This window comes from Xenopus laevis, chromosome 8L (genome assembly GCF_017654675.1).
Source record: "Xenopus laevis strain J_2021 chromosome 8L, Xenopus_laevis_v10.1, whole genome shotgun sequence".
Lineage (NCBI taxonomy): Eukaryota > Metazoa > Chordata > Amphibia > Anura > Pipidae > Xenopus > Xenopus laevis.
The window spans coordinates 128,677,595-128,703,076 of NC_054385.1; the positions used below are offsets into that span (position 1 = coordinate 128,677,595).

Consider the following 25,482-nt stretch of genomic DNA (forward strand, 5'->3'; position numbering starts at 1 on the left):
AGATACAAATTCCATTGTGGAAAATGTTTCATTCTTCTATTGCTACTTTTCAAAAATATTTTCCGGTAGTTAACATTTTTTGCAATCTTCTAACTTCCCCCATCTGGGGAGGTTGCAGATTTCAGAATTGCAGAATTCCTTGCTATTGCTAATCCTGTGACAATTAAAGGTAGATATATAAAAATCAAATTTTAGTGTTTTTGAGATTTTGAAAAACTTTAAAAAATTCAAAACTTGGCAGACTCAAAAATAGGGATGCACCGAATCCACTATTTTGGATTCGGCCTAACCCTGGAATCCTTCAGGAAAAGTTTTGACAGAATCCTAATTTGCATATGCAAATTATGGGTGGGAAGGGGGAAAACATCTTTTACTTACTTGTTTTGAGACAAAAAGTCACGAGATTTCTCTCCCTGCCACTAATTTGCATATGCAAATTAGGATTTGGATTCGGTTTGGCTAAGCAGAAGGATTCAGCCGAATCTGAATCTTTCTGAAAAAGGCCGAATCCCGAACTGAATCCTGGATTCGGTGCATCCCTACTCAAAAAACATATTTTGAAATCTCTACCCATTTTTTTTCAACGAGTCTACCAAATTAAAAATTCATCTCGAAAACTCAAACTGAAAAGTAGCACAAAATTTTAAATTATAGGTCCTATTGACTCGCCTGCCAGAATTTTTTTGTGCTTAACCTTGAAAATTCAATACTGAAATTTTTAATTCATGAGCTTTGCTGCACAAAAATCTAATGCAAATACTGATAAATTTGCCCCCTTAGAATATGTGATATGATTGCCCATGGGGGGTATAGTATTTACTAATTTTGAAGCACAAAAATGCATTGAAATTTTAAAAAACAGTCATATACCAAAATTAAAAAAACAATAAAAAGCCTCAAATCCTGTCATTCTGACAATGGAGCAAGTTTAATAGTTCAGATTTTCCATTTGAACATTAATGGGTAATCATAGCGAACACACGACAACAAAGTATTATAGGAATGTCGATGTAAATTGGCAGAAACAATTTTACATATGAAATAGCGAGTGCTTTCAACTTGTGCCAAGGTAATCACATGACGTTCTACTGTACAGGGGCAACGCTTATTGAAGTGGTCTGCTGCTGGGTGCCTTGGGCACATCCTTTCTCCTCTACCCAACCTGGGTTTTATTATGTGTGTGATGTATGAACAAAATAGAAAAACAAAATGATTTTCGCATAAAGTCCTGGAGCCGGTCGTACAATTAGAAGCCAATAGGTGATGCAACTCAAATAGCATTAACAGAAGTGAACATTGACGAGAGAGATATGTCCCCAAAACAACAATTGATTCATTGATAATTTTATTCTGCATTTAATGTTACTGGCCAATCTCGACCTATAATTCAGACTAGGCTCAGTTGGGAATTGGAGGGGGTTGGGGGGGGCTTGCCCCATGCACCAAAACACAGCAAACGGGGGACAAAGGAGGCCCAGTGGCTACATTTTTTAAAAAAAAAAACATATGGTCCAAATAGTGTTTTTGTGTGGCAGGATCTCATTATTGTACACTGAAACTTTTTATACAGCGCTGGTCTTTCCACTAACAAGCCTGTACTTTAAAAAAAAAAGAAGCTTAATAAGAAAATAGACACATTAATTCTATGTTCAGGATGTATTCTAATGACGGCAGCAAGTTCATGCTAAAACAGGCCTTGCATTTTCTTTTTAAGGATAGCTAAACCTAAATTAAAATGCAATGTAAAATTGCTCAGAGCATTCTTCTAACTACTTTCTACTTTTCATAAGCACAAACTACTAATGTTTAAAAAAAAAAAAGAAATTGTAAAATGCAAAGTTCAAATCGAAGCAGTTTAAAACACGTGCTTTTTCTCTGTTTTCAGTCCAATGCAAAAGTGCTCAGAAGTCTGCTCTGAGGAATATTACCTTCATTTTTGCTTGGGTTTAGACACCATACCCGTTACAACCATATTGTTCTGGCCTAATGCAGTCTAGAGACTGTTGCTTCGTTTCACAGAAGTGCGCTAATAGTTTTAGGCAAAAGAAAATGGATTTTATAGCAGGATAGATTTAATCTAAATTGGTACAGGTATGAGATCCGTTATCCAGAAAGCCGTTATCCAGAAAGCTTCAAATTACAAAAAGAAAATTCTCCCATTGATTCCATTATAAGCAGATAATCCAACTTTTTAAAAATTATTTCCTTTTTCTCTGTATTATTAAAACAGTACTTTGTACTTGATCCCAACTAAGTTATAATTAATCCTTATTGGAAGCAGAACCAGTCTATTGGGTTTATTTAATGTTTACATGATTTTATAGTACACTTAAGGTATGAAGATCCAAATTAAGGAAAGATTGGTTTTCCGGAAAACCCAGGCCCCGAGCATTCTGGATAACAGGTCCCATACTGGTACCACCAAAAATAAATAAAATGTATTACAGTTTAGATTAAGAAATACATTTCTAGATCACATTAACAATTACAAAATGCATCAAAGTTTACTGGATGTTTAACACATTCTTTTTTACAATTGAAAAAAAATATTTAGAAACATATGTAGTTCCTCAACCTCGATGTTTATGAAACACCTGGTTTAACAAGCTAGTTGAGACAATATTTTAAAAAAGTCTAAAAAATATTATTTGTCAAAAAATAAATAAATAAGTGTAATTTGGGCACATGGATTTGGAAATGGAGGTTCCCCTTTAAAAATGGAAAATTTCAGTGTCAAATGTTTCTTTAAATTCATTTCGATCATGTCTATCTATAGGAAAAAAAACATCAATAATATTTTCCAAAAAATATTTTCTGTTAGCATCTTATTTTACTTACACCGTGGCCTTGTAGCATCCCGAGCTGTCCCGATGGAGCACTTGATAATCATATTTCTGAATTTGCTTTTAGGACATATAAGCCTTGTATTTACTTTCTAGCTGAAGTTCATTGCATTTCTTGGATTTTTAGGTTGCTTGAAACGTATTTGGTGGGGAGATTTTAAAATCTCGCCGTATAGCAATATTCATTACAGTATTGGAAAACTAAAGCTAGAATTTTACTTCCTGTTGATGCTGGTTTAAGACTTATGGGGGGAATTTATTTTTGTATGGGCCTTGGGCTGTGTCCTGCCCCCTCCCATTCAAACTATGGGCATGCTTCTGCCCCCATCCAGCCACACTAGGCATCCTGGGAATTATGGGCATGGAAGCCTTGTGGGTATCGGCCGTTGTTAGTCCCATTGAGGTGCCCTATTGCAGCCTACGGATGGCCTAAACATATGACAATCTTTTGACTTGGTTTAAAGTAGAATTCTAGCTTCCCTCCTGTACTATACTAAGATCTACATTAAGGGCAAGGCCAGACGTGACGTTTTTACTGCGCTTTTACGTTGCGTTTTTAAAAAAGAACAGCCAGGCGTAAATACGCTACTGAAACCAGATGCGACTGTCAACGAGCGTTTTTCAGCACGTAGGATTCTTTTCCAAACATGCACTTCTCATTGAGAATTTGGACGCCATATTTAAAATACGCTGCGTATTTACATAAAGTGTGGTTTCAAACGTGCAGATCCCATACAGTCTATTGATGCGGTAGTTTCTTGACATATTGGCGTTTCTGCAAAAAAACGCCAATACTGGCGTCCTGTGGCGGATTTCAGCTTGCAAGCGCCCTGTGTGAATTGCCATAGCGCGTTTTCCATTAGTTTCAATGGTAGTGCAGTTTATGCGTATTTACGCATAAAAAACATAAAAAACACAACGTAAAAACGCCGCAAAAACGCCACGTCTGGCCTTGCCCTAAGAGGTTGTGCAGCTGGTCTGTAACGTGCTTGTATGAGAATAGCCGGCCTATTCGACACATTGTAATTCCACTTACCTCTACTCATTGCATAGCTAGGCCTGCCTTTGTTATAATCACATCTGTGATGCATAAGGCGTAAAAATTTACTTCTTTTCCATGTAAAGTGAAAAAAAAATGATCTCTGTGGAAAGAGTCAATGCAATTCTAATGTAAAAAAAATAAATAAAAACTTTTTCAAGTTTGAAAAAAAAAAAAATGGCCTGTTTGTTTCATTGGTTCTGGAATATAGTTTTATATATTTGTGGCACTTTTATCGAACTTCCCGAAATGCCCCCAATTGCATTTTTTTTTAAGCTCAGATGTTGGGCTCCACCACTCTCTCCCAAGAGCGAGGGTATATCTCAGGAATGCAGTTTATGATATGCCATGGATTTATTGGGGGTATTCAGGGGACCTTGATGGTGCACTTTGCACAAAGAATTGTTGCATGCACTCGGCCCAGTTCTCTAAATCTGCAAACACAGAGGGGCAAATTCACTAAGATTTGTAGTTGCGCCAGCGTCCGCTTCACCGCACTTCGCCAGGCGTATTTTCGCCAGCACTACGCAAATTCACTAAAATCCGAAGTTGCGCTCAGGGGAAGCGTAAGGTTGCAAAGTTGCACTAGCGTTAATTCGCCAAGCAAAGCAAAGTTACGCTAGCGATGCTTAATTTGCATATGGTGCCAAATTGAAGTTACAATGGAGGTATATGTAGCATCACTACACAAGCCTGGGAAACCTTCAAAACAGCAAATAAAATTTTTATTTTGCCCTACACATGTGCCCACTGTATAGTTAAGGTGCCATTAGTTAGGAAATGTAGGGACCTGAGTCTGAGCAATGTCACACAGAGAAGTTTGATCACCATTTCTTCTGCATAAAACCCATGTACCATAATCCATAGGAGACCAGTCTAAGCCTTGATGGTATATGCCCATAGGAACCTCCGATAAGTAAAGCAGCTGATTACCTCAATGCAGTGCCACAGGTTCTTCATGAAGGCAACTGTGCAGATGTCCATCCCAATCCAGTGATGGACACAATACAGAAGCCCAAACTATGCATGTAAGCTAAAGAGGAAGAGTGCAACTGCTATTATGGGGTAAGTGTTCTGCTTATAAGAGAACATAAGCCACATTTGCCTCTGGTTATGTATAAATGAACCACATAACCAGGGCTCAGCAGTTGTATTGTTGTCCAATCACACCATCAGGCGCCTCTTGACTGCGTATGCCCTATAAGAATGTTCTTCACTTTCAACTCTTCTCCCCCAAGGAATGTTCTGCACCTTAATCCCAACTGGTACGAGTCACATCGATCACCAGGCAGTCCTGGACTGGATTCCGGTCAATGCAAGATGGGCTGCTGTAAGATGTCAGTCATTATTTAGTGAGGGCTGTTTAGGACCAAGTGTACTTGAAAGAATGAAGCCCCCCACATGCATGGTCACACGACTGATGGCCTACCCCACCAAGCAAGTCACAGCTCTGCCCATGGTCTTCCAGAATCCTACCACTCTCCACAATCCCTTCTCCTTTAATAAACCCTGAATCACCCATTTCCATCTCAAGCTCCCCCTTCTACCGTACCCCCTGTACCCACTTGATGGTGGCCCTGAATATTGTGCCTTTTGTTACATAACCCCTGTGCCTGTAAAATTTGCCTTTTCATAAATACCAAATCAGTCGGAAATGTCGAACATACAAAAATACAGTTTATTCATATTTGTACATTGGAATAATGAGTGAGCACAACTTCCCACCACCCCGTAAAGAACCCTCCCATGTTATATTCACACACATATATACACAGACAAGCAAGCTAAAATACTTGTGTGCAAAAAATGCAGTTTTTGGTGTATTTTTTCCAATTTAACATTTGTGCATTTGTAATAAAAGATGCACCGAATCCAGGATTCGACCAAATCCTTCTTCCCATCCGAACCAAATCCGAATCTTAATTTGCATATGCAAATTACGGGCGGGGAAGGAAATCACATGACTTTTTGTCACAAAACAAGGAAGTAAAAATGTTTTCCCCTTCCCACCCTTAATTTGCATATGCAAATTAGAATTTGGATTCGGCCGAATCTTTCATGAAGGATTCAGAGGTTCGGCCAAATCCAAAATAGAACTAAAGATCACCTTCTTCACCCAATAAAATTAGACACAAACATAGAGGTCCAGATACCAAATGTATATCCAATGTGCATCCCCCAAACCAAGCACAGCTCCTTTATTAATCATGTGACATGATTGTCCTTGCGCAGATGATGAGTGGTCAGAAATGCAGCAAAATTAATAAAAGAGCTGAATGAAATCTTACTTTGCCAACACTTTCTCTGCCAGTATTAATAGAGAGATATTTATTTTAACCCATAGAGGGTGCAGTTCTGGTGTAGCTTATGGAGAATGCCTCAGCTGGGGCAAGCAGTATGGCATCTCATACAGTGCAAGTGTAAATAAAAAAAACTCAGAGCAGGAATGGACATTTTCATGGACATTGGGTTATATAAACACAGGGTTATTTAATAAAAACTCATTCGGCTTTAGTGTGAGCCAAGCAATATTAACCATGCTTTATGGAATTCTCAAAAGCTGACGCTCTTTCTTGGGGACTGAATCCCACATTCTAGAGCGGCTTTGAGAAGGATCTTCCGGAATTCCATGAAAGGGGCTCTGTGTTTCAAGCACACGTCATGCAATTTAAAAAAAAATGAATTGGAGTTGAATCTACATTCTAAGCTGGAATTAGACAGTTCTATGTGGTTGCTAGGGTGCATGTCCTGGCAGCCAAGCTATATTTTTAAGCACTTTTATTTTATTGCTCCTCTCTGTCCTGTTTATCATTCTTTCAGACATCAAAAATATTGTCTCATTGCTAGGGAGAGTTATATATTATAACAACAGAGTCACCTAACTTCATATCATTAGGGTGATAACGATCCAGTCCTGGGTTTAATAAAGCCTAATTCCTCTAATATTGCATTGTAATGTGAAATAAGGTCTCTGAAATACCAGGACTGGATCGGATCATTAGGTAGGCCATATGATGCAGAGCTACAGCTCCCAGCATCCCTTAGGAAGCTCGACCAATGGAGGCATGCTGGGGGTTGTAGTTTTACAAAATCTGAAGGGGCCATGACGACCATCATGCACAGGTGACTCTCCTTTAGTGGCAGTAGGTTGCAGGTGAACTGGTGCAATACAAACAGTTTAAGTGCCTGCAAAGAAGTCCAGTAGCCCCTACGGGCTGCATCAGTTTATCAAATATCCTTCCAGGAGGCGCAATATCAATTGGGCAGCACACAGGTCAATTGTGGGGTGTATACCCCAAAAGCACCTTCAAAGTTCTTCAGCTCCAAGCAGAGATAAATCAGAGTTGGGGTCTGGGGATTTAGGGATTCATCTCTTTATCTAACCTGGTGGGAACAAGAGAGAGAACAAGACTCAGTTGGTAGAATTTATGACTCTTTCTTGATAGGAAGGATCTCACTTACTGCCTGATACAGTCTGGAATGTGAATTTGCTCCATCGACACCACCATGGACAGATCCTCCAGGCTGCTGATGAACTTCACCTTCTTCCAAAACTTTGAGCTGTAACAGATATAAATATAACTGGAATGATTGGAAGCATCATAACTGGCCTGAAATATCCTACCCAATGTGTTGTATCCCTTAAAATCCCAACTAACTCCATAACAATGTCTTGTATCCCTTTTAATGGTGGGTTCTATGTCACTGATCTACACCAAATAGTCCAAAGTGGTGGTAGTGGCGGTGGGGGGGGATCTACAGTTTTCAAAATGTAGACTGTTTTAGTATCCACAGCCCAGTTTCTAGAAGACCCCAGAGTTTGTTAGAGAACATTTCTTAGCAAAGAGCATTGTGGAGACCAAGGGGCTATGAAAGCAAGTCTAGTATAAAGTTCTGGAGAAGAACCAATCAAGGTTGACATATAAAATAATATCCCACTGTTATTTCCATTATTAATACATGGAAAGGATATGGCAAAACTATGCCTAAAGAAGGCTGCCCACCAGAAGGACATTAGTTTGAGAACCAACCAAGAGGCCAATGGTGACTCTGAAGGAGCTGAAGGGATCTGCAGCTGAGATGGGAGACAATGTCCATGGGACCGACTAAAACCTGCACACTTCACTGAGCTGGACTTTATAAAATAGAAGTATCACTGCTGAAGAAACCCATATCAAAGCCCATTTGGAGTTTGCCATAATGGATGGTACAGGAACTGTTGGAAAGGATTCTATAGTCTGATGGGTCCAAGACTGAGCTTTCAGGCATACATCAGTATGTGTGGTAGCAAGTCAACACTACTCATCAACCTGAGAACATTATCCCCACAGCGAGGCCTAGTATTGGCAACATCATGGCGTAGGGGAGGCTTCTCATCAATGGGAATAGGATACAGGTTGGGACTGAGGGTAGTATGGGTGGAGCCAAATACAGGGCAATTCTAGAAGAGTCTACAAGAGATCTGAGATTGGGACAGAGGGGACCCATTACCTTATAAATGGGCGAGTAATTGCCAGCAGGGCTCTGACGTACCAAGTGGGGTGCAGAATTAATACAGATTTTAGGTTTTTCTTTAACCTAAGGCAAAAAAACAGTAAATTGCACATCATGAATGGACAGAAATGGACTAATACAGATACATCTCTTCAGTTCCTACCACAGTACCTACCTTGGCCACATTAGAATCTACACACATGCCAGACCCCTGCAACCGCAACTTCATGAGTCGCACTGAGCAGTAACTGGTCCCCTGACTTACTGCAGAATGTAGTAAAATGCATTGAAAGTGAATTCTGTTTATATAAGGTTACATTTAAAGGATAACTCAAGTTCCCTGTGGTTTGGTCTGCAATAAGACATTCTCCAGACACAATTTAATGTGTTAAAGGTAAATAACCACAATATTCCTTACATTTTTTAATCCCGCGCAAAGCTGAGAGGTGAATTTACCGTCTGCCCGTAGCCTGGTAACATCGCTTGATCCAGCTGATTGGGGGAATTTTGCAGCGGGGAGTAGCACCATTGAGATACACCAACATGTAGTCATCAGCCACCATTAAATCCAACGTCCCTATGATATACCTGAGTGCAAGAATAAAGGTCACTTAAACAACCAGTGTGTTATTGGGATGTAGGAGCCAAGTGTGGAACGACAAATCACATCAACCCTTACTAGTTGAAGAGGCCTGATGGGAGTTGTAGTTGTACAATAGCTGCCATGAATTGGGCGGCCCTAGAGGTATTTAGGAGTTACCTGAATAGGTTGTTCAGCACATACTGATAATCTGGGATGGAATCCTCCGGCAAGTAACAGGATGCAAATACAATAACTGCGTTCAGGCCTTCCCCATAATAACCTGCAAGTACAGAGAGAATAAGTGTATAAGGCAGCCCCCCAGCACAGAATGACTGAGGGTTCTGTCTTTGCTCTGCCACTGACACTTCACAAGTACAGAATATGTGCTATGTTCCAAAACTGTGCCCAGTGTGCAACAGGCCATAAAGTAACACTCTGCCTTTGCTAATGATACATAAACATGCATACAGGCACAACCAATCACAATCTTGTGTTGTGTGCTAGTTTAGGAACATAGTTATTCCCCTGTACTAAGCACAATTCAGCAGGAACAGTCCCCTAAGTTTGCTCATAGTCTGTACAGAGAGAACCCGTATAACTATGGCAGCATAGGTATTCCCTGTTCTAAGCACAATTCAGCAGGAACAGTCCCTAAGTTTGCTCATAGTCTGTACAGAGAGATCCCTCATAGTCTGTACAGAGAGATCCCATAAAACTATGGCAGCATAGGTATTCCCCTGTACTAAGCACAATTCAGCAGGAACAGTCCCCTAAGTTTGCTCATAGTCTGTACAGAGAGATCCCATAAAACTATGGCAGCAAAGGTACTCCCTGTACTAAACACAATTTAGCAGGAACAGCACCTAAGTTTGCTCATAGTCTGTACAGAGAGATCCCATAAAACTATGGAAGCATAGGTATTCCCATGTACTAAGCACAATTCAGCAGGAACAGACCCTAAATTTGCTCATAGTCTGTACAGAGAGATCCCATAAAACTGACAGCATAGGTATTCCCTGTACTAAGCACAATTCAGCAGGAACAGTCCCTAAATTTGCTCATAGTCTGTACAGAGAGATCCCATAAAACTATGGCAGCATAGGTATTCCCCTGTACTAAGCACAATTCAGCAGGAACAGTCCCTAAATTTGCTCATAGTCTGTACAGAGAGATCCCATAAAACTATGGCAGCATAGGTATTCCCCTGTACTGAGCACAATTCAGCAGGAACAGTCCCCTAAATTTGCTCATAGTCTGTACAGAGAGATCCCATAAAACTATGGCAGTGTAGGTATTCCCTGTACTAAACACAATTCAGCAGGAACAGTCCCTAAATTTGCTCATAGTCTGTACAGAGAGATCCCATAAAACTGACAGCATAGGTATTCCCCTGTAAGCACAATTCAGCAGGAACAGCTTTTACTTATTTTGCCATTCCTGTTAGATGAATTGTCAGTTCCGCAAAGCAGTCATTACTAGACCTAAGGTTACAATCACTGCCCTAGTGACATTGCTGAGATTAAAAGATGTGCAATCTGATCCTTTTTATATTTAGCTATCACTTTCTATCACTGTTTCTTCTTTTTTCAGTGTGTTACTGTGTGGCTTCCCAGGGTTACAGAAGCTGTTCATCCCAAAATGAGCTTTTAGTATCACCCGTATATAATAGTTACATAGTTACATAGTTAAATTGGGTTGAAAAAAGACAAAGTCCATCAAGTTCAACCCCTCCAAATGAAAACCCAGCCCCATACACACACCCCTCCCTACTTTCACATAAATTCTATATACCCATATCTATACTAACTATAGAGTTTAGTATCACAATAGCCTTTGATATTATGTCTGTCCAAGAAATCATCCAAGTCCCTCTTATAGTCATTAACTGAATCAGCCATCACAACATCACCCGGCAGTGCATTCCACAACCTCATAATGATGACTCTGTAAAGGCCTCATGTCCTTATATGGCCATGGAACTCCTTGTTGACTTCTTATATCCTATAATGCGGTACATAATGTGGTACCTACTGTGATTTATGCAGATATTCGAGTTAGAATACAGATGCATTTCCCTTTACCTCCATGGGAGATCACTTGTTTATATGGCTCTATAGCGGTCATGTCAACTTTGTGTTCTCCCATCAGAAATATCCGCCACTTTCTGCCATTTTGGTCTTCCATGTCAGTCACGCGGCTCTCCGAGCAGACAGAGCTCTCCGTCCCTTTGGCCTTTGGCAGGTCATCTAATAGGGGGGTAAAGCACAATTTCTGATCTGACACACTGGTGCAGAAGGGCAGCTAGCCTTGTAGTTATAATAAACAACTCCTTGTCAGTAAGCCCCAGACACAGCAATTCATATACACTTATAACTAAAACGTGCAAGTTTTAAAAGGTGCAGAAACATTTATACCACAAAGCCCTGTGTATCTGGCTCATGTTTAATCGAGAGTAGGAGGAAGAGGAGGATGCAACTGATTATAGGGCCTGGGTTGGTCACTGCCCCTTCTCTCTGCCTACTGACAATTTGATTGGCATTTTGTAGTTTGGTCTATATATTTACATTCTATAGGGTCCCTGCAATGCTGGGGCCACAGAGCAAATTACCCTTTAACCTAACTACAGGGCCTACATGTAGAATTTGCGCCCGTACGACAACATTTTCTGGGCCCCCTTTAAGAAAAAAAATATTGGTGGCCAGGGCCCCCCTACAAGTTAAAAACATGGTGGCAAGGGTCCCCAATTTAAAGGGTTTAAAAAAAAAAAAAGACCATTGGTGTTCAGTGGAACTTACTTTTCTTCTTCCTCGGCTCCTACTTTGGTGCGGCGGTGGCTTCACTGACTCAAGGAGGGCCCAGCTAATCCAGGAAACACAGCACGGCCGGGCCCCCCTTAACATTTAGAAGCCACAGGCTCCCCCCAGTGCTCCTGCCTAACTACCTGAAATGCCCAAATACAATGAAAGCGCTTTACCAATAAATTCTCTATACTGCCACTAGGTGGCACATGTAGTGAAACAGAGGGAAGGCTCTTGGAAGATGGCATTGCAGGAAAGACAAATGAAATCAGCCCTCTCAGTAGTCGTATCCCTCCACTCTAAGTGAACTAGTTTTCCTTGAAGCAGAAGCCATACTGTTCTATTGTTCTGACTCTTGAAAAAATGTAGCTGTTCTCATGCAGGATTCAGAGCCAGCAGTACAGAGAATATGAACAGCATATGATGAGCACAGTAATGTACCATTTGCTCTGTAGGAAGTTTCAACAGGACTTGTACAAAACTTACCGTCCCACTCAAATTCAGGGCAGTCCAACAGTTCGCTGCTGTTTGGAGTTTCCAAATCATCAATATCAAAATCTAAGTCGTCTGTGGATTGTTCTGCCCGTTCACTCGAGGCAATTGACTCCCCACTGTTCTCCAGATTAAAGCTTATAGATGGGGCAGATAGGCGCTTTTTAAAGTGACGGTTCCCACATAATTCTATGGTGGTTGGTGTGCTAGCTGTGTGTCATAAATAGACAAAGAAAATGTGTTTTAATATTTATATATCTGATCCCCATTGTAAGCAGCAGTCCTAGCCTGCTTTATGGCAGCTGAGATTCTAGCTATCTGAATAACAGAGCATTCTGTCCCAGTTCTGCACAGATCCTATCTGATCCCCATTGTAAGCAGCAGTCCTGTCCTGCTTTATGGCAGCTAAGATTCTAGCTATCTGTATAACAGAGCATTCTGTCCCAGTGGCTGCACAGATCCTAACTAATTCCCATTATAAGCAGCAGTCCTGTCTTGCTTTATGGCAGCTGAGATTCTAGCTATCTGTATAACAGAGCGCTCTGTCCCAGTGGCTGCACAGATCCTAACTAATTCCCATTATAAGCAACAGTCCTGTCCTGCTTTATGGCAGCTGAGATTCTAGCTATCTGTATAACAGAGCGCTCTGTCCCAGTGGCTGCACAGATCCTATCTGATCCCCATTGGAAGCAGCAGTCCTGCCCTGCTTTATGGCTACAATTCTAGCTATCTGTATAACAGAGCATTCTGTCCCAGTGGCTGCACAGATCCTAACTAATTCCCATTGTAAGCAGCAGTCCTGTCCTGCTTTATGGCAGCTGAGATTCTAGCTATCTGTATAACAGAGCATTCTGTCCCAGTGGCTGCACAGATCCTATCTGATCCCCAGTGGTGTAACTAGATATTACTGGGCCCCACAGCAAATTATTTTTCAGGCCCCCAAAACGTTTAGAGGTTGACTTGTTTCTCCAATATTTATTGAAATTGTATATGAATTAGGGCCTCATGGGGCCCCTATACCTCCTGGGCCCCCCTGCAGCCGCAGGGTCTGCTTCCTCTATAGTTACGCCCCTGCTGATCCCCATTGAAAGCAGCAGTCCTGCCCTGCTTTATGGCTACAATTCTAGCTATCTGTATAACAGAGAATTCTGTCACAATGGGCAGGGGTCCAGGTAAAACAGTTGGGTTTGTATCTTACCTGACTGACTGCATTCACTGGATTCAAATTCCTCTTCTGTAGCTGCCTCCGGAAGAGGCCTGAAACAATAGAATATTGTAAATATGACAGAATATTTGTACCATATGGAGGAACAGTCATTTTGTAACCCTCAGTAAAGCAATAAATAATAGTTGTGGTGTGGATACTGGAAGACTCTCTTTTGGTAAAGTGTTTGTAACAGCACCAAGCTCATGTCCCACACCAGTCTTTGTACCTTCTCCACCCCACTCCCATACCTTCTCTCTCCTTCTCACATCTGTGTCCTATCCTTCACCCTGCTACCCATATCTTTCTCCCAACATCTCTGTGCTCTGTTCCGTTATCCTCCATGCATCAACCCAGATATGCTCCATCACATCTCTGCACCCTGTCCTATCTGCCTCTCCCCACATCTGTGCCCCTCTTCCCCAAATCTGTGTCCTCTCCTGTCTGCTCCTCCCCACATCTCCCTGCCTGCTTCTCCACACATATTTGTGCCTTCTTCTGCCTGCTTCTCCCCATATCTCTGTGCCCCTTTTCCCCAAATCTATGTCCTTCTCCTTTCTGCTTCTATACAGATCTTGCTTTTGCCGTCTCCTCCACATCTCTACCCTCTCTTCTTCACATCTGCCCTTGCACTCTTCTCCCTGAGTCCCACACCTGTGCTTTTTTCGCTTTGCTTCTTCCCACATTTCTGTGCCTTATCAACTGTCTCCCACATGTTCCCTTTTCCTCTTCTTCCTGCTCCTCCCCACATCCCTGTACGGTCTCTCTTCTCTGCTTTAACTCTACTCTTATACTCTACTTCTGTGTCCTCTCTTATGTTCCCAACATCTCTGTGCCATCCTCCTTACCACCACTCCTGTAACCTCTTCCCACTACAATTCTGTGCCCTCTCCATCTTCTTCAGGCTCCTTTTGTACCATCAAACTCCTTCTCCCTATATATCTGTGCCCTCTTCCTCATATTTGATGTGCTCTCTCTCATCTCCCTTCATCTCTGTGCCCTCTTGCTCTCCCCCCACTTGTCCCCATGGCATTTTTGATTATTGCTAGTGAGGAATACAAGTAAATATGAGGTAATTAACCCTCTATGAGCAATTAACCACTGGTAGTCTCTCTTACCAACATTTAGGTAGAAATCTAAGGTTTTATGGGGCCATTTATATAGGCATCATTTTCTCCATGGAGTTTTGGATGTAGGATAAGTGCAGCTGAAACTTGGCCCCTGGAGATTCTGTAACAGCAATGAATGGGGCTGGTTTGGCTAAGCTGGCAGTGGGTACGACTGAAGCAACAAAGGGAGGGAAATCTGGTAGAGCCAGCTGTCACATTGATCAGTTCCGCTTCAGAGCAATTACACTGATATTGGGCCAAGGATTCAAAGAGCTGATTTAAGAGAAGCCTGAGAAAGGCCAGTGGGGAGGAGATACTGTAGCAGCTCAATGGCAGAACAGGATCCAACAGGAAGGAAGTTGTCTTAGTCCATGTCATAGAAAACCTGTCCATTGTGAGCATTACACCTTTATTATTTAACTACTGGCTGCATGGATATGTCACATGGTGTAACACCTCTTGTAGCCAGTTGGTTATGTGTTTGGAATCACTTGTATAAATTAGGTGGTGTATGCAGTTCCCAGGGTCTCTCTTTATCCTAGAATATGCCCCTATACATATCTGTATGTCCCTCATTCCTACGTGAGTTTTTCCCTCACTGATTCACTGATACCATGTGACACACACATAGAATGATGGGTAAGTGGGAGGGGCCTGTAACAAGTAGTTTATGTGAGGGGTTCCTCATATCTAGGTGAGTTTTTCCCTCACTGATTCACTGATACCATGTGACACACACATAGAATGATGGGTAAGTGGGAGGGGCCTGTAACAAGTAGTTTATGTGAGGGGTTCCTCATATCTAGGTGTGTTTTTCCCTCACTGATTCACTGATACCATGTGACACACACACATAGAATGATGGGTAAGTGGGAGGGGCCTGTAACAAGTAGTTTATGTGAGGGGTTCCTCATATCTAGGTGTGTTTTTCCCTCACTGATTCACTGATACCATGTGACACACACACATAGAATGATGGGTAAGTGGGAGGGGCCTGTAACAAGTAGTTTATGTGAGGGGTTCCTCATATCTAGGTGAGTTTTTCCCTCACTGATTCACTGATACCATGTGACACACACATAGAATGATGGGTAAGTGGGAGGGGCCTGTAACAAGTAGTTTATGTGAGGGGTTCCTCATATCTAGGTGTGTTTTTCCCTCACTGATTCACTGATACCATGTGACACACACACATAGAATGATGGGTAAGTGGGAGGGGCCTGTAACAAGTAGATTATGTGAGGGGTTCCTCATATCTAGGTGAGTTTTTCCCTCACTGATTCACTGATACCATGTGACACACACACATAGAATGATGGGTAAGTGGGAGGGGCCTGTAACAAGTAGATTATGTGAGGGGTTCCTCATATCTAGGTGTGTTTTTCCCTCACTGATACCATGTGACACACACACACATAGAATGATGGGTAAGTGGGAGGGGCCTGTAACAAGTAGTTTATGTGAGGGGTTCCTCATATCTAGGTGTGTTTTTCCCTCACTGATACCATGTGACACACACACACATAGAATGATGGGTAAGTGGGAGGGGCCTGTAACAAGTAGTTTATGTGAGGGGTTCCTCATATCTAGGTGAGTTTTTCCCTCACTGATTCACTGATACCATGTGACACACACATAGAATGATGGGTAAGTGGGAGGGGCCTGTAACAAGTAGTTTATGTGAGGGGTTCCTCATATCTAGGTGTGTTTTTCCCTCACTGATTCACTGATACCATGTGACACACACACATAGAATGATGGGTAAGTGGGAGGAGCCTGTAACAAGTAGTTTATGGGAGGGGTTCCTCATATCTAGGTGAGTTTTTCCCTCACTGATTCACTGATACCATGTGACACACACATAGAATGATGGGTAAGTGGGAGGGGCCTGTAACAAGTAGATTATGTGAGGGGTTCCTCATATCTAGGTGTGTTTTTCCCTCACTGATTCACTGATACCATGTGACACACACATAGAATGATGGGTAAGTGGGAGGGGCCTGTAACAAGTAGTTTATGTGAGGGGTTCCTCATATCTAGGTGAGTTTTTCCCTCACTGATTCACTGATACCATGTGACACACACATAGAATGATGGGTAAGTGGGAGGGGCCTGTAACAAGTAGATTATGTGAGGGGTTCCTCATATCTAGGGGTGTTTTCTAATGTAGCCCAAAAATATTACTTTGTATTGAGACCTTAATAGACTCACTTGTTTTTAAAAGGAATTTAGGAGCTGCTGTGACTTTTTAACTACATATGCCCACGTGCTGTTAGGTAGAAGATAAAATTCCATACACAAACTATGGAACTTCTTATTACAATGATACCACATATTTATATGTTTCTAGCTACTCCAGAAGGAGTTTAACTACAGAGGAAGCAGACCTTGCGGCTGCAGGTACAGGCATAACCTCCCAACATTTTGGAAATAGAAAGAGGCACAAAAGGATTTGCTGCACAGAATTTGGCAGGTTTTGAAAGTTCGAACACATTTCTGTGGTCTTTATGTGTTTTTACAGTTTTGCTAATGAAGGTTAATTGCCCTTTAGGGCAGAGAGACACACGTGGAAATTCAAGGAGATTTTGTCGCCCGGCAACAAATCTAGGGTTGCCACCCGGCCGGTATTTTACCGGCCTAGCCAGTAAAACACCTGCCAGGGCCGGTATTACAAATGCAGTTGCCGGTAATTTCTAATACCCTTTAAAAAAATGCCCTCGGCCTGCCACCAATTCGCACAGAACTTTCCTGTTTTTGCAGTGTTCTTGACATTGCCGCAATGTTGCTCCGCCCCCTGTTGCTGCACGCTGTGTAGCCCTGCCCCTTTTGCATTATGGACCGCCCCCTTTTCGTAACTGCCCGAAGAAGAGCCGATTTGTCGCTGGGTGACTAAATCTCCCCAAATCTTCTCATCTGTCTCTGCCCTTAAAGGAACAGTAGCACCAAAAAATTTAAGTGTTTTAAATTAATGAAAATATCATGTAGTGTTGCACTGCACTGGTAAAACTGATGTGTTTGCTTCAGAAACACTACTATAGTTCATATAAACAAGCTGCTGTGGAGCAATGGCGGAAATTGAAAAACGGCTATATGCACAGGTTAAATAGTGGATAACAGATAACACCATTAGACAGACAGATATTCGCTATCTGCTGTGTAACTTGAGCTTTTTCTCCTTTGAATGGCTGCCCCCATTGCTACACAGCAGCTTATTTATATAAACAATAGTAGTGTTTCTTAAGCAAACACATCAGTTTTACCAGTGCAGGGCAACACTGTTTCCCGAAAAGTCCTGCTTACAATTGTTTCTTTGCTTATCTTATATTGTTACAAAAGTATCTAAGTATCTATTCTGGGCTCTGGAGATCAAAGAGAAAGTCGGGACATTTCATTAACAATCTGGGACTACAGGTTAACCTGTCAAAATTGGGACTGTCCCGCAAAAAATGGGACAGTTGGTAGTTATGGGTATAGGAACCCCATACAGTTCCAATAAATAGTGTTAAAACAGGTCAACATTTTGGGGCCTGAAAAATAATTTGCTGTGGGGCCCAGTAATATGTAGTTACACCACTGCTGCCTTCATTTTGTGTGTAAGAAAAGCCCCTAACAATAAGTTCACTCTAGAAAACAATTTGTATTAGGGTTACCCCTTTCTGAAGAATGCAAAACTGCCCAATATGTCTTTCTACTCACTGCAGATATTTAGAGATTTTACTTTTTTTTCCTTCAAAAGCCATGTATGAACACACACTACCACAGCTGGTCAGTTGTTAAATCACACACATCTGATTGGTTTCCATGGGTTACTAGATATTGGTTGGTATAAATATCGCCACAGTCCATACCATATATTTCCACATTTAAAAATAAATATATTGAGTGGGAACATGGGGCTCAACAAATATATATATATATATATATACATACAAATCGTAATGGTGCACACCGTTAACCCAAATAATACCTGAGTGCCAGCAAAAAGGAAATCAAATAACAAAAAAGTTGCGACACTCACAGAGTTTTGTGAATCAAAAATAGTTTTATTAGAACTCAACCTTTCGATCCCTCACAGGGATCTTCGTCACGTTGAGTTCTAATAAAACTGCCTATTACAAAACCCTGTGAGTGCTGTAACTTTTTTCAGAATCCTAATTTGCAAATGAAAATTAGGGGGGGGGGAGAGAAATAGTTTGACTTTTTGGCACAAAACAAGGAAGTAAATTTTTTTTCACTTTCCCACCCCTAATTTGCATATGCAAATTCGGATTCGGAAATAGTGGATTCGGTGCATCCCATATATGTATATTTTTACAAGATCCTGTAAAATATAAGGATATTATAAGTAGAAATGCACCAAATCCACTATTTTGGATTCGGGCGAACCACCGAATCCTTCGCAAAAGAGTTGGCCGAATATCGAATCCTAATTTGCATATACATATTAGGGGTGGGAAGGGGAAAACATTTTTTACTTCCTTGTTTTGGGGCAAAAAGTCACACAATTTCCGCCCCAACCCTAATTTGCATATGCAAATTAGGATTAGGTTCGGCCTGGCAGAAGGATTCGGCCGAATCAGAATCCTGCGGAAAAAGGCCGAATCCCGAACCGAATCCTGGATTCGGGGCATCCCTAATTATAAGTTACAGAGGAGTTTCATGAACATATAAAAGTACGAGGCTGAAGGCGGAGTATTTTTATACAGGTCATGGAACTCCGAGGTAACTTCTAATATCCTCATATTTTGCAACTGGGGGTACTTTATTTATTATAATACACACGTTTCAGTGAGTCATGTGACAGAAATTACATCAGAACTCACCGTTTATAAGGATATCATTTACAAAATATTAATGGCTTTTATGTATTATATATATATATATATATATATATATATGTGTGTGTGTGTGTGTGTGTATGTGTCAGCTGTTTAAAAACACACGTCTGATTGGTTGCTATGGGTTACTATATATAGTTTGGTACAGATATTGTGCCAAGCCATATATTTCCATAAATCACCATATATAAAATGAGGGTTGGTCCAGTATAGGGTAGGGATGAGAATTATGAAGAGACAATTAACCATATACAAGGCTGAGTCTGTTCTTACCTGGGAAAATCTTCATCCTGCCATTCCTCCTTCAGCTCCATGTCATCGATTCCCTTGGGGGCAGAGGACTGAGGCCCATAGCATTTACTGGAGCCGCTGAATGGAAACAAGGAGAACCTTCCCTTTACATCCTCACATTCCAACACATATATACAGGATTTATTTTCATTTTAAAGGACAAGTAAAGTAAAGCACCTTTAAATCATTGGGACTAGGTGGGGTCCTACCCGAACAGAGCATGTATAGTTCATCCTATTTTACCACTCTTTGACCAGTTTTTACAAATAAACTCCATAATCTGCAAATCCATTTAATTGCTATATAGATGCATGCTGCAGACTTCACTGTTTTCTGTGCAGCCATGCAGAAGCCAATTAAGATATTCACCCAGGGAAACTATAGTTGTCCTGTTTCAGGAGCTTGTATCTCTTTAGTGACATAATAAAGGGAATGAATACGAGTTATTTTATTTAGCATGGCAGATTTAGGTTGAAACTGATTTTACAAGATGTTAAAAAAAATAGTCCACAATCAAAATCTATTAGGGGATGCTGGGAGTTGTAGTTGAGCACCTGTTTTAAGTTACAGCAACCTTCCTTTAAATGTACATCTTGCATGGCCAATCAGCTATTCATTTAGGTGCATGCTGCAGACAGGGATGGTTTCTGTGCAGTCACGTGCGTTTGTATGAATTATATTTTTTTATTCCTTAGCTGCATTGACATAAGCAAGTGACAGTGAAATGATTAAGCATACTGGTGTTAGACTGGAATTGGGAGAGGAGTACTTACATACAAGGACAAATCAGGAGTCAGCTTGCAGGAAAGAACAAGACTCAGTACAGCCCAAACTATCCCTGAGTTGCTGACATCACCCATCCCAGGTAGCTGGGAGCTAGGGCAGGGCAGCTGGATTTTAGGCACTCCCAAAGGTCTCCTTAGTAACAATACAATCTCCCCACATCTTCACTTCTATTTACCTACATTGATATAAACGTCACAGTGCCAGGGACATGCACCAACTAGTATTCAGCACTGAATGGGCTCCTTTAAGATAATAAAAGGACCATTCCATTCATAGATTCTGCCTATGGCCAAAGCACTGCTACGATTTGTTTTCCCCTCACAGGAAGGGAGGGTGCTGTACGACTCCTGAGGCCTAATTCATTACAGGTGGAGCTGCCATACTGAGTGCCTCAGTTGAGATTAAAACAAAAGCTGTGCTGGAATGGGTTTGGAGGAATGGAGTTGATAAATCAGCCCCTAACAGTAAGTTCACCCTAGAAAACTATTGTATTAGGGTTAGGGTAACCCCTTTCTGCAAAACTGCCCAATATGACTTTCTACTCATGGAGGAATGGAGTTGATAAATCCTGGAATAATGACTAATAATAGCTGTTGATTGGGGTTGTGAGTTTGGGGTACCTGGGGGGGATAGTTACAATAAGAAAGATATAGCGAGGAATGTCTAATTTTGGCACAGGGTGGTATGTTTTATCATGATCTGCTATGTCCAATCTGTTGCAACTTTTCAGTTGGTCTTCATTTTCTGTATTTGCTTTCCTCTTCTCTGTGTTTCAGCCTTTCAATAGGGGTCACTGACCCCCGGCATCTGCTGCAATTTTTGCGTTGTTACTTTCCATTCAGACCCTCTCCTGCTCACCCGTCAGTGTCTCATTTAAATCATTGCCTGGTTGCTAGGGTCAATTGGGTCCTAGCAACTAAGGATGCACGGAAGCCAGGATTTGGATTAGGCCAAATCCTTGTGCTTGGCCGAACCGAATCCTAATTTCCATATGTAAATTGGGGGCGGGAGGGAAATCACGTGACTTTATCACAAAACCACGAAGTAAATAAAAAATGTCCCCACTTTTTCCTTTCCCAAAACCAATTAAATTAGGATTCGGTTTCGGCTGAATCTTTCACAAAGCATTCGGCCGAATCCCAAACAGTGTTGGACTGGCCCACAGGGATACCAGGAAATGTCCCGGTGGGCCCAGGTGTCAGTGGTCCCTCCTGCTTCTAAACATTTGGCCTATTTCATGGTCATTCCCTATTTCTATGAGAATAAAGAGGCTAAATAGATGGAATAATAGGTTATAGTATGTAAAGAAAAGAGAATATGAGAATAGAGGTTGAGTGAGGAAAGGAAGAAAATAATACTTAGAGTAGGCCCCTGGTCTAAAGGTTTTTGGGTGGGCCCCTGGTGTCCCAGTCCGACACTGATCCCAAATAGCGGAGTAGGTGCATCCTTACCAGGTAGTTTTTGTAGTTCTAAACTGGAGAGCAGCTGAATGAATAAACTAAATCTCTCAAAAACCAACAGAAAATAAAAATGTAAGACCATCTGCAACTATCATACTAACCGTTCATTTAAAGGCAAACTACCCCTTAAAAGAAAACTATACCCCCCAAAATGAATACTTAAGCAACAGATTATGACAACCAATTGGCTTTATATCCGTTAGCGATGAAAGGGGGGGGCAATTCACAAAAGAACATCAGCTGTACTCAGGAGTAACACTTATCAACTAATGAGAATTCGGCATTTTTTTGATCTTTCTGCACTTGGCCTTTAAGAGATAATTGCTGGTTGGTTGCTATGGGTGTCTATGGTGGAACAATATGACCTTTCTTTACAGTTGATTATTATGAAGTGACTGTAGTGGGACCCAATAGAATGAATGTTGCCCCAAAAAGAAAATACTCTTGGCCATGGCCACCATTGGGCTTATGAGGGTGATCATCAGCTGACAGGAAGTGCCTCAGGTTGCACCTTCTTCCTGTATGTGCATTGCCCAATCATGGCTTATGAGTTTATCAACAGGATCACATGATCGTTTTCCCTAGTGATGGATTGTGGTCTGTAGCAAACAACACCCCAGAGAAATGAGGTCAAGTCACCATGTGTCCCTCCAGGAAGGGAGAGGTTCTTCTGATTGTTGTGACTCAGCTTTATCATGGCAGTTTGTTTGTGTGTGGCAGTTTCACTGTGATGCCTGCTGATCCTGCCAACAGCCCAGGGCATGTCCCTACAGCTCAATGACATTGTGTGACTCCTCAGAACAATATGTGCTCCTATTCCTGAGCCTCCGTGATGAGTGAAACAGTCGTACAGGTATGGGATCTGTTATTCGGAGACCAGTTATCCACAAAGCTCCGAATTACGTAAAAGTCATCTCCCATAGACTCCACTTTATCCAAATGTTTAAAAAGTATTTCCTTTTTCTGTGTAATAATAAAACAGTCACTTGTACTTGATCCCAACTAAGATATAATTAATCCTTATTGGAGTCAAAACCAGCCTATTGGGTTTATTTAATGTTTATATGATTTTCTAGTAGACTAAAGGTATAAAGATCTGAATTACAGAAAGATCCGTTATGTGGAAAACTAGGGATGCACCGAATCCACTTTTTTTTAAAAAGGCCGAATACCGAACCGAATCCTAATTTGCATATGCAAATCAGTGAGGGGGAGGGAAAATAGATAATAAAAAAAAAACATTTTATACTTTCTTGTTTTGTGCCGAAAAGTCACATGATTTTAAGGATTCGATTCAGCCAAATCCGAATCCTGCTAAAAATGATTACCGAACCGAATCCTGGATTCAGTGCATCCCTATGGAAAACCCCAGGTCCCAAGCATTCTGGATAACAGGTCCCATACCTGTACTGCTGAACCCTTCACCCTCACTCAGTGTGAGAAAAGGTTGGGGGGTGCACTAAACAACATCATTGCAGTTGCCCTTTGTAACCAATCAGATCTTTGCTTTCATTTTCTAAATGGTTGTAGACTGATCAAAACTAGCGGCTGATTGGTAGCTCCAGGCAATTCCGCTCCTCATTTAGTAACTAGGATATCATCCCACCCAAGGATCAGTACCTACCTGAGCACCAAAACATTTTTACTGAGGGGGTTGAGCAGGACTTGGGCAGTGGTTTATTAGCCACACTTGTGTTTGCTGATCTATTTACAGCAGGTCATAAAGATGTGAGTGTATTGAGGCTTTGGCTGCCTCCCAGGTCCAATATAACCAGGTCCAATCATCCCTTTAACAAGGCAATAATAATAATGCAGCCTGCATGAGTGCAAGTTTGGGAGATGAAGGAGCGTTTCTGCATTTGAATATATTGCAAACATGCATCAAAAATGCAGCGTGTTGCAATAAAAGGCAATGCAGCAGCCATCCCTGTAGCTCCCATGATCCCCAGTTAAAGTGATGATCTACCCCCAGTGTTCCTTGTTAGTCACACACCGACTTACCTCTCCTGCTGTTGTTTTTCATGCCCCTCGATGTAGGTGCCCATCTTGTCGGTGGAAAGGCTTCGGGACTTCACAAGAACAGTGCATGGGAGCCGGCGACTCACAGCGACAGGTACACACCTACTGCAAACTGGTTTTTCCACCTGTATTTTCCTTTCTAAATCAGCTGAGCTTCTCATTCATGGGCAGATCCCCCTCGGCCTTAATGCTCGGCGCTTTAAGTATCAGCTTCCAGAGTCCTGCATTAACCCCCTGCCTGCCAGCAGAACCAAGGAATCTACGTTGGTGGCAATCAATGGGTTAAAATGTGTTGTATTCGTATTTCTTCCCTATTGGTCTCGTTTATATCAGCCTAGCCAAAAGGAGTATATTAGAGAGACTAAAGGCTAGTGCCAGCAAGAGACTGCAGAAATTAACCGCAGCTCCCAGAATGCTTAGTGATGTGGGAGTTGTAGTCCAACAACTGTGAGTTGAATCTCCCTGCAACAGCAGGCTCTACTAGCAATTACTGCTGAGTACCTCTGCTGTGTATACACGGGTCAACGCCTAATGTTAAAGGGGTGGTTTACCTTTAGGTTAACTTTTACTCTGTTATAGAATGGCCAGTTCTAAACAATATTTCAATTGGTCATTGTTTATTTTATTTTTCTTACAGTTTTTTAATTATTTGCCGTTTTTTCCTGACTCTTTCAACATTTCAAATGGGGGTCACTGACCCCATCTAAAAACAAATGCTCTGTAAGGCAACACTATATTGTTATTGCTACCTTTTATTACTCATCTTTCTATTCAGACCCTCTCCTATTCATATGCCAGTGTCTCATTCAATTAAATGCACGATTGCTAGGGGAATTTGGACCCTAGCAACCAGACTGCTGAAGTTGCAAACTGGAGAGCTGCTGAATAAAAAGCTAAATAAAACACAAATAATAAAAAATGAAAACCAATTGCAAATTGTCTCAGAATATCACTCTCTCTCTACATCATACTAATTTAAAGGTGAACAACCCCTTTAATTATGTTATAGAACAGCCTACAGTTGGTCTCATTTTTTATCGTTTCTGAATGATTTGCCTTGCTCTTTAAAATGGGGGTCACTGACCCGAGCAGCCTCTGTGCGGAAACAATTTTATTGCTTTTGCTACTTTTTATTACCTCATTTTATTTTTAGGCCTTCCTCGCTTCATATTTTTTTCTCTCCTTCAAACCGCTGCTTGGTTGCTAGGTTAAACTGTACCATAGCAACCGGATAGCTGCTGAAAATCCAAAATGGAGACCTACTGCACAAAAAGCAAAATTAATTAAAGACCACAAATGATAAAAAATGAAGACCAACTGCAAATTGTCTCTGAATATCGGTCTCTGCATAATGCAGCAGTGGCAATTGCTCTTGCACAACCCCAGAACAAAACAGCACTTGTATTTATTAACACTGTTGGTTCTGCCCTTGAAGAATGCCTTAGCAGAGGTGAATGGCAGCTCCCACTCAGTTATACTGAAATAAGCAGAGTATGTCCTGTAGGACACTATAGGGGTCATTTACT

General features: G+C 41.4%; 1 protein-coding gene across 3 annotated transcripts; it reads right to left on the bottom strand.

Annotated features, from left to right (window-relative positions):
• Nucleotides 1-5,539: 5,539 nt before the first annotated feature.
• Nucleotides 5,540-24,323, bottom strand: bnipl.L (BCL2/adenovirus E1B 19kD interacting protein like L homeolog). Of its 3 annotated transcripts, none has more exons than XM_018228969.2 (10): nt 23,939-24,323; nt 19,674-19,769; nt 13,448-13,506; nt 12,244-12,459; nt 11,041-11,205; nt 9,137-9,239; nt 8,833-8,964; nt 8,374-8,460; nt 7,345-7,443; nt 5,540-7,266 (listed from the first exon to the last, which is right to left on the bottom strand). In XM_018228969.2, exons 1-10 carry the CDS (start codon nt 24,115-24,117, stop codon nt 7,242-7,244), a joined length of 1,161 nt encoding a protein of 386 aa, XP_018084458.1. In that variant the 5' UTR covers nt 24,118-24,323; the 3' UTR covers nt 5,540-7,241.
• Nucleotides 24,324-25,482: the final 1,159 nt, after the last annotated feature.